At 46.6% G+C, this 17,553-nt stretch overlaps 1 protein-coding gene across 1 annotated transcript in view; it reads left to right on the top strand.

Annotated features, from left to right (window-relative positions):
- The window catches only part of MDN1 (midasin AAA ATPase 1), a 128,034-nt gene extending 110,943 nt beyond the window's left edge, over positions 1-17,091 (top strand). The window contains exons 91-102 of the mRNA XM_064169384.1: positions 292-393; positions 915-1,116; positions 2,617-2,787; positions 4,414-4,571; positions 7,149-7,238; positions 8,279-8,394; positions 9,697-9,871; positions 11,027-11,100; positions 11,219-11,333; positions 12,805-12,868; positions 14,860-15,002; positions 16,145-17,091. Coding sequence (XP_064025454.1) covers positions 292-393; positions 915-1,116; positions 2,617-2,787; positions 4,414-4,571; positions 7,149-7,238; positions 8,279-8,394; positions 9,697-9,871; positions 11,027-11,100; positions 11,219-11,333; positions 12,805-12,868; positions 14,860-15,002; positions 16,145-16,333 — 1,599 coding nt within the window. The 3' untranslated portion in view covers positions 16,334-17,091. The remainder of the gene's footprint in view (positions 1-291; positions 394-914; positions 1,117-2,616; positions 2,788-4,413; positions 4,572-7,148; positions 7,239-8,278; positions 8,395-9,696; positions 9,872-11,026; positions 11,101-11,218; positions 11,334-12,804; positions 12,869-14,859; positions 15,003-16,144) is intronic.
- Positions 17,092-17,553: the final 462 nt, after the last annotated feature.

Below are 17,553 nucleotides of genomic sequence, written 5' to 3' on the forward strand. Positions count from 1 at the left end.
TATTTTTAAGAACTGTGTCTTAGGATTCAATTTTGAGAAGACAATTTAGACATCCACTGAAAAAAAATGTTAGAAGACCAAGTAGGTACCTGAAAACTGTGTGGTAAAGTTCAGGCTGACTGCTGAGCTGCAGAATTGTCTCTTCTGCTCTCCACGAGAATAAGACAGTTTTGAGCCACTCATCAATCACAACAGAAGGCAGCACAGCATTGCAGTTTAACTGCTCAAATCTGTCTACAGCAGCTGCTGAATCACTTCTCAGTGGCCATTGCAATTCTTTTGGTCTCTCAGGAATATGGAAGTGGAGCTTCAAGTGCAAATCAGTCAGAAGGCCACGAGTCTGCACTCATGGCCCGGATGGCTTCTCAGAAGCAGAGCAGAAAAACTACCCAGGTTTGTCTCAGGTTTTATTTTTTTCCTCCTTTCCCCTCTCCTCCTTCCCCTCTCTCCTCCTTCCTTCCTTCCTACTCCCCCTCTCCTCCTTCCTTCCTTCTCCCCTCTCCTCTTTCCTTCCTTCCTTCCTTCCTTCCTTCCTTCCTTCCTTCCTTCCTTCCTTCCTTCCTTCCTTCCTTCCTTCCTTCCTTCCTTCCTTCCTTCCTTCCTTCCTTCCTTCCTTCCCTCCCTTCCCCCCTTCCCCCCTTCCCCCTTTCCCCCCTTCCCTCCCACCTACCTTCCTTCCTTCCTTCCTTCCTTCCTTCCTTCCTTCCTTCCTTCCTTCCTTCCTTCCTTCCTTCCTTCCTTCCTTCCCTCCCTCCCTCCATCCCTTCCTCCCCCATACTCCTTCCTTCCTACCTCCCTCTCCTTCCTTCCCCTCAAACCAGCAGGGCTGAGTACTTCCCTGGTAGAGCTCTTGCTCTGCTCAGTGTCTGGCTCAGCTCCCCTCAGGTTACCAGAGTGAGGCACTCTCTTTGCAGAGCTTCAAGAGGAAGCCTGGGCAGGCAGACAACGAGCGCTCGGTGGGAGATCACAACGAGCACGTCCACAAGCGGCTGAGAACCATAGAACGCAGCAGTGAAGCAAAGCAGGACACGACCCAGCCTAAACAGGACGTGGAGGAGGCTGATGCATTCGAGCACATTAAAGAAAGCTCTGAAAGCTATGATGCACAGACATATGGTACAGTGGCATTTCTGGGTGTCAAGAGCTGGCATGAAATCCTGAAATGCTCCTCACTACTCCAGCTTTTCCCAGTAGGGTTTTTAAAGCTAGTTTGACAATCCTGGCTGCAGAGTGGGTCGAGAGTTGCTCTCAAGAAAGGGACTTAGGTAGATTGCTTGATGAGAAGCTCAAAATGAGCTAGCAGTGTGTTCATGCAGCCCAGAAGGCAAATTGGATCCTAGGCTGCATCAAGAGGAGTGTGGCGAGCAGGTCAAGAGAGGTCATTCTGCCCTTTATTCTGTTCTTGTGAGACCCCTCCTCAAATACTGCATCCAGTTCTGGTGTCCCCATCATGAGTAAGGGTGTGGAACTCTTGGAGCGAGTCCAGAGGAGGGCCACAAAGGACTGGAACACCTCTGCTGTGAGGACAGGCTGAGGGACCTGGGCTTGTTCAGCCAAGAGAAGAGAAGACTCTGGGGAACCTTATAGCTACCCTCTGATACCTGAAGGGATCCTACAGGAAGGCTGGAAAGGGACTTTTCATAAGGGTGTTTAGCAATAGGACAAGGGGGAATGGTTTTAAACTGAGGGAGAGCAGGTTTAGGAGGAAGTTGTTGGCAGAGAGAGTGATTGGCACTGGAATGGGCTGCCCAGGGAGGTGGTGGAGTCACCATCCCTGGGGGTGTTCAAAAAAACCTGGATGAGGCACTCAGTGCCATGGTCTGGTTGATTGGCTAGGGCTGGGTGCTAGGTTGGACTGGATGAGCTTGGAGGTCTCTTTCAACCTGTCTTGTTCTATGATTCTAAGTTCTTCAGTATGAGGGTGGTGAGACTGGAATAGGTTGCCCAGGGAGTTTGTGGATGCCTCTTCCATGGGGGTGTTCAAGGCCAGGTTAGATGTGGCCTTGAGCAGCTGAGTCTAGCTGAGAGGTGTTCTTGTATGGTGGGGAGGTTGGAGTAGGTGATCTCTGGGGTCCCTAAGCCATCTGTGATGATCCTCATTTTGGTTTAAGGTGTAGCATCATTTCACTACAGTAGCTGCTACTCTTTGGCAGTCAGATGCAGCCATCATAACAGTTTGTAAAGTAATGAATCGACTCATAAAAATGGATTTCATCTTAATAAACATTTAAAATCCAATTCCTCCAAATCTTACTTAAACCATACTGAAACCCAAACTGCTACTGGACATGCTAAACATTTGGGGTAACACAGCAGGATTTTTCTTCTGTATCAAACAAATTGATGCTCTAAAAATACTCCTCTAATAAAAATGTAGTTCAGTGGCTTTCCATTACAGTAACTATTCTCTTTCATTCATCAGGTTTGCAGGGCAGTAGCTCACTGCTACAATATGACACAGTGAAAGATAAAACTGAGGTTTGAGACAGTAATTCAGGTTTGTCCTGAAGTTCACTAACACTGATAGGCAGTGGCCTCAGAATGAAGTGGGTTTTTTGCAGCTTCACTGCTTTTCTTTCCCCTTTTCCCTCATTAAGTCTTGTTGCCTTTGTACAGATGTAGCTAGCAAGGAGCAAGAGAAGCCTATTGTGCCTCTTGAAGAAAAGGAAGAAGGAGATGCTGAAGATGCAGCTATGGAAACAGAAATGGAGAACACCGAGGAGCTCAGAGCAGTAGACACCGAGGAGCTGAAGCCAGAGAAGAAGAAATCTACTGCTACTAAAACTGGTACATTAACTTAAAAGCCATTCCTAAATGTACACTGATGTGCATCTTTACATGCTGGTGGTTGTGTTCTCATGTAATAGATGTGTGAATGTTTTATAAGACAAAACCATCTGTTCTTAACTGACTGTTCTGCAGCAATAGTTTTACTCCTGCCTAGTAACCAGCATTAGCCTTTTCAAAAGCAGTTGAGTGACAGAGGGGTTTGCTCTTCTCCTTCAAGTTAATGGTCTCTAATCTTTATCCACTTTGGAGCAGTAAAAAGCAAACACTTTCCTCCTGCTAGACACAATGCCAGTTCACTTAATTAATTGGCATATATAAGTGCATTCCAGTGTCACCAGCATCAGCAGCACATAACTCAGCTTTTCTTGTGTTTAACTTCAGACAAAGCACAAAGCAACTGAGGAGCAAACAAAGCTGAGCAGCCTAGCAGAAAATGACTACCAGATGCAAGTGTTGGTAGATGAGAAGAAGATGCCTCTGACTTGTCAGTCACACAGCCCACACAATCAAAATAAGCTAGATATAAATAAATATCTCTTCACAGGATCACAGCATGTTGGGGGTTGGAAAGGACCTCTACAGATCTCTGAGTCCAGACTCACTGCCAGAGCAGGACCATAGCACCTAGTGCATGTCTCACAGGAACACATCCAGACAGGGCTGGAAAGGCTCCAGAGAAGGAGACTCCACAGCCTCTCTGGGCAGCCTGTGCCAGTACTCCATAACCCTTACAGTAAAGAAGTTCTTGCTCATGTTGTGGTGGACCTTCCTGTGGGGTAGTTTACATCCATTGCCCCTTGTCCTATCCCAAGGTGCAAGTGAGCAGAGGCTGTTCCTGCCCCTTCCTTCCTGACCCCCAGCCCTCAGATATTTATAAACATGCATTAGATCCCCTCCCAACCTTATCCTCTCCAGACCAAACAGCTCCATGTCTCTCAGCCTTTCCTCATCATGCAGTGTTCCAGTCCCTTCAGCATCCTTGTAGCCCTCCCTTGGACTCCCTCCAGTAGATCCCTGTCCCTCTTGAACTGGGGAGCCCAGAATTGGATGCAATATTCCAAGCAGGACCTCACCAGGACAGAGTAGAGGGGGAGGAGAACCTCCCTGGATCTGCTGGGCACACCTCTTAATGTCTCCCAGGACCCCATTGGCCTTCTTGGCCACCAGGTCACACTGCTGTGCCATGCAGAACTTGCTGCCCACCAGCACTCCTAGCTCCCTCTCCACAGGGCTGCTCTCCAGCAGATCCTCTCCCAGCCTGTACTGTTCCTTTCCAGGTGCAGGACTCTGCACTTATCTCTTGCCAATTGCAAGTGAAGCACTGCCTTTTGATGAATCTAAATAAACATCTCTGTGGCCTGGAATCCTGAAGGCTTTCTTACAGACAACACAAATGCTGGCTGAAGAGGGGAGATGATTTTTACTAGCAGGATGCATCTTTTTGTGTCTCACAAGGATGCCTTGTGTTCATCCTATTGCTAGAACTCTGTCTTAAAATTTGTGCACTTCTGTCTGGGCTGCACACCAAAACCTCTGAGGCATTTAGCAGAAGAGCTGAGATACAATGTTAGCTCTCATATGATGTGTGATCCACAAAGGCAGTAATTAGTTTTGTGATTGCAGGACCAGGTGAAGTGGAACCAGAGATCCAGACCTTTGACTCAGAGAATGTTGATGACTCTACCACAGAAAAGCTGCCAAAAGCATCTGAAGAGAAGCCAGAGAGAAGCAAGGACTCAACCATCCATACAGCACATCAGTTTCTGATGGATACTCCTCAGGTATGGTACCCAATGAGTCTTGCTGCAGCTACAGTGGCAGAAACAGAGTGGTTCATTTCACCTGTGTTAATGGAATCCTCTGAATGCGCAGGTGCAGAGTTCCATTCAGACAACTCAGTAGCTTGCTGCTCTTGAGTAGCAGAATGACAGTGACACACAAGCAGCTGGAGGCTGAGTACAGAGTGACCTGTCCTCCTCCCTGTCCTTACATGGGAATCTTCCATCTTCACTCTTGGCAAAAGGTTTTCTTTTCTGAACTGTCAAGAACTGTTTTGCACAGAAGGAATCTGCCAATCTAAGGCTTCACTAGAGTGGAAGGAGATGGGCAGGAGTGTGTGGCCTGGTTCAGAGTGAGGGGAAAGCTAATACTTCTCAGAAGTATTGACCTTTCATGCTTATAACACTTTGTTCTGAGGGCATACTTGGAGTGGTATTTTACTGCTTCTCTGCACAGCACAGAAAGGATTGTGTGCCAGCCATACCTGACATTCAGCCTGTGTGGTTGTGTGCCAGCCATACCTGACATTTCTATCTTAATGCCAACCGTGGCAGCTCTTTGGGAAAAGGCTAATGAATGCAAGAGGTGCCGGGTTTGGGTGTAGCTGGGATTGGGGTTCCTTGTCAATTGACATGTAAAACCTGAAACAGGAGGGGGAGCTCCTGCAACAGCCATTAACGACAAGGGAGAAAGGAAGGGGGAAAAGTGCCTGTCTCACCTTTCAGCAAAAGGTGAGGCATATACATTCTTCCTCCCTTCCTTGAACCTGCACTAGGTGCCTGGACGGATTGCTGCTGCTGCTCCTTGAGGAGTGAGGAGTTACTGCTGTTGCTCAGATTGAATCACAGAATGTCAGGGGCTGGAAGCTCATTCTGTCCACCCTCCCTGGCAGGGCAGCATCACCTAGAGCAGATCACACATGAACACATCCAGGCAGCTCTGGAATATCTCCACAGAGGGAGACTCCACAACCCCCCTGGGCAGCCTCTTCCACCGTTCTGTCACCCTCACAGGGAAAACGTTTTCTTTGTTTCCATGGAAGTTCCTATGCCTCAGCTTCCACCCAGTGCCCCTTGTCCTGGCACTGGGCATCACCCAGCAGAGCCTGGCTCCTGCCTCTTGGCATTCTCCCTGCACATCTTTATAACCATTCATGAGGTCCCACTTCAGGCTCCTCCTCTCCCAGCAGCACAGCCCCAGCTCCCTCAGGCTCTGCTCCTACGGAAGATCTTCCACTCCCTTCAGCGTTTTTGTGGCTCTAGAGGCACTGGACTCTCTCAAGCAGTTCCCTGAGGTCCTTCTTAAACTGAGGGGCCCAGAACTGGACACAGTGTTCCATATGAGGCCTCACCAGGGCAGAATAGAGGGGGAGGAGAACCCCTCTAGACTTCATAGCCCTTCTAACCCACCCCAGAATGGCCTTGGCCTTCTTGGCCACCAGAGCACATTGCTGGCTCATGGTCAACCTCTCATCCACTAGGAGCCCCAGATCCTTTTCCCCTTCATCGCTCTCCAGGAGGTCAGTCCCCAGTATCCCCAGCCTATACTGATCCCTGAGGTTGTTCTTTCCCAAGTGCCACTCTACACTTGCCCTTGTTGAGTTTAATCAAATGTCTCCCTGCCCAGCTCTCAGCCTGTCTCAGTCTGGCTGAATGGCAGCACAACCCTCTGTTGTGTCAGCCACTCCAGCCAGCTTGGTGCCATCAGCAAACTTGCTGACAGTGCCCTCTGTGCCCTCACCCAGGTCATTGATGAATATATTGAACAGAACACTTCCCAGGACTGACCCCTGTCTGACTTCACTAGCTACAGGCCTCCAACTAGACTCCATCCCATTAAGCACAACTCTCTGACTTCTTTCCTTCAACCAGTCCACATCCACCTCACTACCTGATCATCCAGACCACTGCCTCAGTTTAGCCAGAAGGATGCTGCAGGAGAGAGTATCAGATGCTTTACTGAAATCAAGATAAGCATTTGCTTATCTTCCTTAATCCAGTAAACCTGCAGGCTATACAGACAACATCCTGCTGTTGGGGGGAATTGCAGCTTTACGAGTCAGGAACAAAAGTTGTCACTGAAATAAACGTTGAAGAGGTGTAAAAAAGTTTGGGCGTCCTTTAACAGAATGGTTTGTCAAACAGTGTTTTCTGGTAGATAAAGAGGAAGATGCCACTCAGTTAAGTGGTTCGAATGAAGCTTTTAAATACCTATAATTAAGAGAAGCCTAGGATATCTTGGCAGATAGTAGATAGGTAGATTCAGTACTCTGATCTCCTTTAGAGTGTCACTAAATGTGGTGTTTGTCAAGCTGAATTATCTTCAGTTTCCTTATCTGGTCATTTGTGGTGTCTGTTATCATAGCCACAGCTTTGTTTCTATGCTGGTTGTGTCACAGATGCAGAGATTTATCCTTCTTAGACATGGAATATCATCTTTAAAACATGCAACTGAATTTTTCCAGGTATTTTCTGCCTACAAGAATAAGAACAGTGCAGGCTTTTTGTAGTTCTCTATAGTTTGGGGGTCAGCAGATGTGTGAACTCTTTTCTCCCCTGTCTCATAAATCTCACTTCTAGCACATCGATAGAGATCCTGAAGAGCTAAGAAAGGAGCTGGAAAGGCAGTTGGAAGCTTGGCAGACACAGCAGCCTGGAACTCCTGATGAGGTTTGTGACCTTGCTTTACTATAAAACTGCTATAAAAATCCTTCACTGCATTACTTCATCTTGGTTTACTCTAAGCTGAAGCATCGAGGAAGCCAAGCAGGTTGGGATCTAAATTTACCCAGAACTGCACGACTTAGATGCTAATTATTTTTGGTTAGGTTTAACTTCCTTTGAAGTAAAATTACATTCTTAAAGCAGGGTAACATTTCAGGTCTTTTTTTTGTTGGACATGCTGTGTGCTCTTTTCAAAGTGACTCTAAAACTTGCCTAGTTGGAAGCACTTTTTTCTCAGTCCTGCCAAGCTCCTTCTGTTTTGTCACCTACAATTAAGCAGTGGATGCTACCTTCTCAAAATCATGATCAACAGAAGCTGTCTCCTTCAGTTGCAGTGGTAGAGTTTGAGCTAATCAGGAACAGAAACAGAGTATGATACTTGCTCTGTCTGTCCTAGTCATAAATTGTAAACCATATCTAGAAGTAATTCCTGAATGGAATTGCCAGTGTAGAGGCTTAATTATTTTGCTGAACTTGTATTAGTTTTAATGTTTGATGGCCAACCCTAGCAGACTTTAGAGCTAGCCTTGCTATATATAATGGCAGCTAGCAGATAGTGGCTGTTACAAGATCTTCCTGTTTCAACAGCAGTGTCAAATATCTAGAAGTAATTCCTGAATGGAATTGCCAGTGTAGAGGCTTAATTATTTTGCTGAACTTGTATTAGTTCTAATGTTTGAAGGCCAACCCTAGCAGACTTTAGAGCTTGCCTTGCTGTAATACCAGCTAGCAGACAGTGGCTGTTACAAGATCTTCCTGTATCAACAGCAATGACTCCTAGAGAAACACTCACTACACATTGCAACAGTAAGGAGCATCCCCAGTGTAACACAAACCATCATCTTCAGAGTGCTCATAAGACAGCCCCACAGCTTACCTGCTGCCTTTTCCCCCCTTAGTACACTGAGATTTGTTTTCTTTTTCAGGCAGTGCTGCCCAGCTTCTTTTCTTGTAATTTGCTTTTCTTTCTTTCTGTGCTGTTTTAGGAGAAGGAAGCAGCACAGATGTGGCAGAGGTATCTGGTACTGACAGCTCCTCTAGCACAGCAGCTTTGTGAGCAGCTACGGCTCATTCTGGAACCCACTCAGGCAGCCAAACTGAAGTAAGTTGGAGCTTTCTGAGGCTTACAGTTCCGTAGAATCGTTAGGGTTGGAAAAGACCTCAGAGCTCACCAAGTCCAACCATCAACCCAATACCACCTGCCCCAGAGTGCCATATGTACATGGTTTTTAACACTACCTCCCTGGGCAGCCTGTTCCAATGCCTGACAACTCCTTCACTGAAGAAATCTTTCCTAATATGCACTCTAAACCTCCCCTGCCACAACCTGAGGCCAGTTCCTCTTGTTCTATCTCTTTGTACCTGGGAGAAGTAGCCAACACCCACCTCACTATAACTTCCTTTCAGGTAGTTGTAGAGAGCAATAAAGGCTCCCTTCAGCCTGGTTTTGAGGGACTTTAACTTCTGTACAATGGCAGTTGTGTGTTGGTTTTCCTTTATAGCAGTTATTCCTAATTGAAAATGCCTTCACTTTACTTTGGTCTGGGCATACTTGGCCATTTATGAAATGTACCCACCCTGAGGATATTGCCCTTTTTCTTCAAGGAGTGTCTGAGGGAGCTGAGGTTGTTCAGTCTGGAGAGGAGGAGGCTGAGGGGAGGCCTCAGTGCTCTCTACAACTACTTGAAGTTAGAGCAAGGAGGGAGCAGCCTCTTCTCCTTTGTGGCAAACAACAGGACTAGAGGAAATGCTTTCAACCTGCAGCAGGGGAGGTTCAGGCTGGATATTAGGAAATATTTCTTTACTGAAGAGGTTATCAAACATGGGAATGGTCTGCTCAAGGCAGTGGTGGAGTCACTGTCCCTGGGGGTGTTCAAGCAGCCTGTGAACCTAGTGCTTAGGGACATGGTTTAGTGCTGGGTTGGGGATTGGACTGAATGATCTCGGAGGTCTCTTCCAACCAGATATATTCTGGGATTCTTTTTTCCCCCTCATCTTCTGTGGAACAGTTGATCAACTTTTAAACAGTGTTGACTCAAGTGCTGCTTGGTGGTTTTAACATTAAGGGTTGGACTGGATGATCTTGGAGGTCCCTTCCAACCTGCTTGATTGTATGATTCTATATTCTTTTTAAGAGATCTAGACTAATTTCAAACTGGAGGGATCTAAATTCAAGGTCTGCCTGCCATTTTATGTATCTAAAGAGCTCCACTTTAAAACACCGAGTTTCAAGCTGGCATTAAGAATGTGGATATGTGAACATCAGAATTACTGCTTTGGGTTTGATTAGGCTTTAGGGAAACATGTTACACCTGGGTGCATGTGCTGCATAGGCCAGGGCTTGCAGGGTGACACGTTTGCTGATGATCTCTGTCACTGTGTGATCTCTTTTCTTATCTTTCAGAGGAGACTACAGAACAGGGAAGAGACTGAACATGCGCAAAGTGATTCCCTACATTGCCAGCCAGTTCCGCAAGGATAAGATCTGGCTGCGAAGGACCAAGCCCAGCAAACGGCAGTACCAGATCTGCTTGGCTATTGATGATTCCTCTAGTATGATAGACAATCACTCTAAACAGGTAACATGAAACCTTGCCAGAAGCTTGAAGAACCTACCCATTGTTCATGAGCATGTCAGCTGCTAACTGGAGCACCTCTCAGAGTCCTCTCCTGCAAGGACAGGCTGAGAGAGTTGGGGCTGTTCAGTCTGGAGAAGAGAAGGTTCCAAGGCCTTCCAGTATCTGAAGGGGGGCTACAAGAAAGCTGGTGAGGGACTTTTTAGGGTCTCAAGTAGTGATAGGACTGGGGGGAATGATCCAAGCTAGAGGAAGGGAGATTAGATTAGACATTAGGAAGAAGTTCTTCACTATGAAGGTGGTGAGACACTTGCACAGGTTGCCCAGAGAGGTGGTGGAAGAAGGGTTAGGTGATAGGTTGGACTTGATGATCACAAAGGTCCTTTCCAACCTGGTTAATTCTGTGATTCTCTGATTCTGTGGCCTAACACTACCACATCCACTAGACCATGTCACTAAGTGCCACATCCAGTGTTTCCTTAAACACCTCCAGGGACAGTGACTCCACCACCTCCCTGGGCAGTCTGTTCCAGTGTCTAATCAGGCTTTCTGTGAGGAAGTGCTTCCTAATATCCATCCCAGACCTCCCCTGGCACAGCTTCAGGCCATGCCCTCTTGTCTTTCCACAAGTTGCCTGGGAGAAGAGCCTGACCCCCACCTTAATTTAACTTCCCTTTAGGTAGCTGTAGAGTGTGATATGGTCCCCCTCTAAGTCTCCTCCCCTGCAGGCTAACCCAGCAGCCTCTCCTCAGCAGCCTTCCCCTCCAGTCCCTTCCCCAGTCTCGTTGCTCTTATCTGCCCCCGGTCCAGCCCCTCAATCTCTCTCTTGCAATGAGGGCCCAGAGCTGCTCACAGTGCTCGAGCTGAGGCTTCCCCAGTGCCAGAACAGGGCAGAATGCCATCCCCAGTGCTGCTGGCCACACTGCTCCTGCTAAAAATCACCAGATCAGGCAGTTGAAGCCTCAAGTGGAACTAGTGTGTCTTTACTGCAATGGCTACCTTGAATAAATGCAACAGGAAAAAAATAGGAAGGTTCTTCATTTATTTTAGTAGATGATAAAAAATAATTTCAGTGACATTCTTCATATTCAATACTATGCTGAGGTGTGAGCAGAATGTGGAATCTCCTGGTTTTGATGTACCTCTGTCCTTTAACAGCTTGCATATGAATCCCTGGCAGTGATTGGAAACGCACTGACTCTTCTAGAAGTGGGACAAATTGCTGTGTGCAGGTGAGCTCATCTGAAATCTTGGCTTTTCTTCAGGAGTGCAGAGCAGAATGTAAGCACCAGCTTCACACTGTAACTTTTTTTTTTTTGGTGGTGTTCTTGTCTTTGTTCTTCTCTAAAGCTTTGGAGAGACTGTTCAGCTGCTGCACCCGTTCCACGAGCAGTTCAGTGACCAGTCGGGGACGCGGATATTGCGTCTGTGCAAGTTCCAGCAGAAGAAAACAAAAATAGCCCAGGTAGGCAAGAATGCCTCTAAGTCAAGCCCCTGCCAGACCTCCAGCAGCCTCATGGTGTCATGAGCACTGTGTAATGTTTACTGGGTGTTTATATTTGAGAGTGTGGTAGCTGGGTAGGTAACAAAGAAATGGAATGGCCACAATTTCATTGAATCAGTCAGGGTTGGAAGGGACCACAAGGATCATCCAGTTCCAGCCTCCCTGCCATGGGCAGGAACACCTCACACGACATCAGGCTGTCTAGAGCCTCATCCAGCCTGGCCTTAAACATCTCCAGGGATGGGGCTCTGACCACCTCCCTGGGCAACCTGTTCCAGGGTCTAACCACCCACATGGTGAAAAACTTCTTCCTACTATCCAGTCTGAGTCTACCCATTTCTAACTTTGTTCCATTCCTCCTATCACTACCTGACGTCCTAAAAAGAATCTGGGTAATGGGAAGTGTGTTTCACAGAATCACAGAATGTCAGGGGCTGGAAGGGACCCTGAAAGCTCATCTGGGCCAACCCCTCTGCCAGAGCAGCAGCACCCAGAGCAGATCACGCAGGAGCACATCCAGGCAGCACTGGAATATCTCCACAGAGGGAGACTCCACAGCCCCCCTGGGCAGCCTCTTCCAGTGTTCTGTCAGCCTCACAGGGAAACTGTTTTCCTCATGTTTCCGTGGAAGTTCCATTGCCCCTTGTCCTGGCATTGGGCATCACCCAGCAGAGCCTGGCTCCATCCTCTTGGCACTCACCCTGCACATCTTTATGTCTCCTTCTCTCCAAGCAGCAGAGCCCCAGCTCCCTCAGTCTCTCCTTGAGAACAAGATGTTCCACTCCCTTTCCTCACTTAAGGTCTGATGTATGCTACTTCTAAGCATTCATCTCTCTCTATCTGTATTGAGTCTCAACAGCATTTTGGGTAATTGATTTTCTGTATTAATACTTCCTGGACAGAAGATTTTCTTCTTTTAGGAAGGTTTTTGGCAGTCTTGTCTGTCTAAATTTGAATAAGATCGTTCCTTAATATGGACTGGAAAAGGAGGAAACACAAATAGCATGGTGGTAGCCCTGTAAATGCCAAAATTAGGAGGACTTGACAGTTGATGACCTTAATTTTAATGGGAAGTACATACCTAGATGCTTGTATTGTAAACTGAAGCCAAAGAAGTTCAACCTAGAAAGAGGAGATTTTATTTTAATGATGCCATTAATCAGTTAGTCAATTTCAGGATGTTGTCCTGGCTTTGCTAGCACTGGAAATTGTTTCAATCCAGATTGGAAGCTTTGCTGAAGAATCTCCAGTTCAAAAGTAGTTACTACATTTAAAACAGTGCAGGGAAATGCCAAGGATTGTGTCTGCACAGGTGATCACACTGAATTGCCTTGACATTTAAAACACAGAGATGTGCTCTTTAAAGATGTTCTCATTAACTTTATTATTCTATGATGAGATAACTTAATCTTCTTACTTGTTTCCTCTGCAGTTTCTAGAATCATCAGCAAATATGTTTGCTGCAGCACAGCAGCTGTCTCAGAACATTAACCCAGGTGAGCTCTTGTTAGTTTGTTTTTTTTGTGAGGGGTTGGGAGTCAGAGTGCTTGGATTTTTTTGGGGTTGGGTTGTTGGTTTTGTTTGGGTTTTGGTTTGTGAGGGTTTTGTTGTCGTTTTTCTTTGTTACTGTGCTTGTTGCCATGGCAGCAGAATGCTCACTCGAGTCCTGAAGCAGTGTCCTGCCAGAAAGACTCCTAGCACCGAGGTATCACTTACACTGGGGCTTCGGGTTTTGCTTTGGGCACAGAAATGTTTGGTTGAAATCCAGCTCAAAGCCCCACAGACACCTACTTAAATATTTGTCAGTAACTCACTAAAATCTTGTGTAAGGCTTTTCAGAGGGGCCTGCCTTTTAGCTCACGTTTCCAGGTCCTGTTTAAGTCCTAGACACTACCAGCTTTAGAGGATTGTCAGCTTCCTACTGACCTTGACTCCCTAAGGATTTCTGCTCTTGCTTGAGAGCTTGATTTCTGTAGGCATCCAGAAGCAGGCAGTTGTGAGGAGGATGTTTGCCTCTTACATGACTTCCAGTGTTGTGCAGTTTAGGAGCTGCTTGGATTCCTCAGAAAAGTTGGAAGCCTTTTTGCCTGGTGGCTGATCCATGGCTAGCCCAGAAGGCTGCTTTATGCCAGCTAAAAGCTTGTTTTGGTGGCACCCATATCTTTAAAAAGTTGTTGTGAAAGTACTCCAAGCAGTGGACATTCAAGGCCAGGTTGGATGAGGCCTTGAGTGACCTGTTCTAGTGGGAGGTGTCCCTGCCTGTGGTGGGGGAGTGTTGGAACTAAATGATCTTTGAGGTCTCTTCCAACCTAAACTATTTATGATTCTATGATTTGTAACTCCATAACTCCTTTGCCACAGGGTGGGCAGGCAGTTGGGAATATTCTGAGGAGCAGCATCCAGTCAGCTCCCTAGAATCAGGGAGAGCTAACAAGAGAAAAGGCAGTAGGATACACGAGCCCTACTGTAAAAAGACCAAGCCCTGACACATCTGGGATGCGTCTGCAGATGAGGAAGAAATGTGCTGCATCCCTCCCTAGTCATTAAGCTGCAAGGGAACAGGAGAGAGGAGCTTGCATTCCTGGCTGTAATTACTGTGACTTCCCTTGTAATTATAAAACTAGAGCTACATAACTTGCTGCAAAAATTTCTGTAGAGGAATACATCTGGGGGGCAGCCTGGGTCAAGGAACATGTCTGCAGAAAGTGGTTGGTGCTGAGGAACCCAGCATCTATGCTGTGTGTGTTTCAGGAGGTGGACTTCAGACTAGTTGCTCTGGTGCTAAGGGCTGAATGCCCCACTGTGCTTGGACTGCCCTGACTGTGCCTCTAAAGCCTATCCTCTGGTTTCGTTTCCTCAAAGCATAACTCATTTGGGGAGGCTCGAGATTGCTACTGATAGAAGCCAAGCCTGGTGAAGTGGGAACAGTCTTGGTCTAAGTTGATAGGCGAATACAGATGTCTCTGCCCATGGCAAGGGGGCTGGAACTAGATGATCTTTGAGGTCCCTTCCAGCTCTGAGAATTCTGTGATTCTATGATTTTGTGTACCCATAGAGGAATAGATTTGGATTCTCATTGCAACGGATGCTGCTCTACTGAGGTAGTAGCCTAGTGTCTGATCTCTTATGTTTGAGCCAATATTCAAACCCTAAGCACTTACTAGACGTGAAAGACAAAACCATGACTAAGTTTCTTAGGTATTTTCCATGCCTTTCATCCTTGATTATGGTACTGATGGACTGGTTTTTTTTTTTCCTCCTAGTTATTCTCAGAGGTTTCACACAGTGGAAAGAGCTTTCTTTCTTGACCCACTCATAACTGCAGCTTAATGTTAAGTCCCAGAATTCTATGGGATAGACTTAATTTCCTTAGGAATATTCTTGAGGGTTCTTTCCATCATTCCCAGAGGACTACCAACAAAACAATGTTTGCCTTTTAAGTGGATTACTCTAACTTACTGGAATTTCAACTGTTCTTTGTGCGCAGAAACAGCGCAGCTGCTTTTGATTGTATCTGATGGAAGAGGCCTATTCTTGGAAGGCAAGGACCGAGTGACAGCAGCAGTCCAAGCAGCTCAGAATGCCAATATCTTTGTTATTTTTGTAGTGCTGGACAATCCTAATTCCCGGGTAAGTGAACAAGGGAGAAGTATTCAAGTGCAATGAGCGAGCGGCACACAAATCTTGTTCTCGTCTTTTGCACTGCTTTCGTCATCCTGTCTTTTGCAGAGGGCAAAGACACTTAGCCCAATTTCAGTTTTCCACAGTGTCAGTCAGATCTATGATTTCTTTCTGCTCTGATACTTCTTCTGGATTTAAAAAAAAAGCTTCTATGCCATAGAAGGTCTTAAGTAAAACTTCTTCGTTTCAGATTGTCCTGGTTTGAGGTTCCAGGGCTAAAGCTTGCCAGACAGAATGTAGGTTTACCCCACTTCCCTCTCCCGTAGGGAAAAACTGGGCAGGGGAAAGTAAAATGGGCTGCATCAGGAGAGTGTGGCCAGCAGGTCGAGGGAAGTGATTCACCCTCTCTACTCCACTCTGGTGAGACCCCGACCTGGAGTACTGTATCCAGTTCTGGAGCCTCCATTACAAGGATGTGGACGTGCTGGAGCTTGTTCAGAGAAGGGCCAAGAGGATGATCAGAGGGTTGGAGCCCCTCTGCTGTGAGGACAGACTGAAAGAGCTGGGGCTGTTCAGTCTGGAGAAGAGGAGGCTACAAGGTGACCTTATTATGGCCTTCCAGTATTGCAAGGGGGGCTACAAAAAAGCTTGGGATGGACTCTGTGGGCTCTCAGGGAGTGACAGGACTGGGGGGAATGGAGCAATGGGGGGGAATGGACGTGGGGAGATTCATCAGAGTTAACATTTACTAAAGAATCTCTGTATCAGATCAATGCACAAATGCCAGTTGAGCTCATGACAGTGTGCTGGGAAGGCATCAAGTGTAGAAAAGTCAAGTGGTAACAGAAAACTCAAATCATGAAACACTAAAGACAGACAGGGTTTATTCACAGAACTGGTACTGCAGAAACTTAAGCTTAGTCTCTTCTAGCCTGTAATCTGTTGACTAGAGGTCTCTTCTCTGAAAGGGCAAAAGCATTGAACTGCTGTGTGTTCAGCATTTGATTTACCATTGAACACTTGGAACTTTCCAGCTGAAAACCCTCTGACTTTCAATTTAACAGAGGAGGAATTCTCAGCATTTGAGAAAATAGTATCAATAACATCAAAGGCTTGTCAAAGATTTATGTTTCTGTTTCTTTTTTTTACAGGATTCTATTTTGGACATTAAAGTACCTATATTCAAAGGACCTGGGGAATTGCCTGAAATCAGATCTTACATGGAAGAATTCCCATTCCCCTTCTACATGATCCTTAGGGATGTGAACGCGCTTCCCGAAACCCTGAGCGATGCCCTCAGGCAGTGGTTCGAACTGGTGACGGCCTCAGACACTTTGTAGACTCTGCAGACAAAGTCAGTACCCGACTGCTGCTGAACTGCTGAGGTGCACAAAGGGAGCTCAGGAGGTCTCTTTGTAACCAGGATTAACGTCCAACAGCTGCCCTCTGGCACTCAGACTGCATGAGAGCAAAAGGGTTTTAGGTGCACTCTCCCACGGCTGCCAGAGGAGAATTATGCAATGGTGAGACACTGTCCTCTTCTCTCTTTGCTGGCTCCCACAAGTAGCAAAACCTCCTTCGACCTCTCTCCTAATAACTTACAATTTCAGAAGCCCACAATCATGTAAAGTTCACAGGGACAAAATGATTCCTGTCCCTGTTGGCTGCAGTCAGAGAAATCAGTCTGGCTTCTGGGAAGGCATTTCTGCCTTAGAAGAACTTTAAGTGTCTCCCAAAAAGACCCATTCCTTAACTTCACCCACGTGGCTGGTGCCTCTGGGAAGGAGCTGGGGAGCAGGGCTGAGCAGATAATCTTAAACAACCCCAAAAAATCAGTGTTTGAGTACTTGAAACGTTCCTGCAGTTCAGCACATCCTATTTAATGATTGCTGATGTTTGTCCTGACAAATCAGCCAAGGCCAGAGGATCGTCCCTGTACAATCAGTTTACACTGTGAAGTTTGCCCCTCTGTCTGAGGCAGACATGGAGGCTGTTTCATCAATCCAGTGCCCTAGAGCATGGACCTGATTTTTCTTCATCACAGAAGCTATGCATCTTCTATTGTCTGTACTAATAAAAAGAGGTACCACTCTTTCTACTTATGATGTCTGTCCTTTCAGTCCATCCAAGCTGGGCTAAAGTCACATTTGCTGTGCATCCCCTGCACAAATGTGAGTTTTCATATGGAAATATTGTCCTGGAAGGCTAAGAGGCCTAATTTGATGTCCCCTTCTGCTGATGGAGGAAGCAAGGGCAGGAGGAAAACACAGCCTTAGGCTATTATGTCCCCTTCTGAAGTGATGGCAGGTACCCACAGGTGTTTAGGTACTTGTTGGTGTCTTGCCCAGATAAGGGTGTGCAGGACTTGGTTTCACCTCATATGGTCAGTTTTGCAAGTGCCCTTTTGCTTGGTGCATCTCTGTGGCCAAAGGAACCATTACACTCAGGCAAGTAATATAAATGGAGCTAAGTTGCAAGCAGTTGTGCTGCTTCTGCCTCACTGCCTCTGCCTCAAGGAGCTGCCTCTGCCTCACTGCTCTTCGACGTGTTCTGCTCTGCC

This window comes from Pogoniulus pusillus, chromosome 31, assembly GCF_015220805.1.
Source record: "Pogoniulus pusillus isolate bPogPus1 chromosome 31, bPogPus1.pri, whole genome shotgun sequence".
In the NCBI taxonomy this organism is placed as follows: domain Eukaryota; kingdom Metazoa; phylum Chordata; class Aves; order Piciformes; family Lybiidae; genus Pogoniulus; species Pogoniulus pusillus.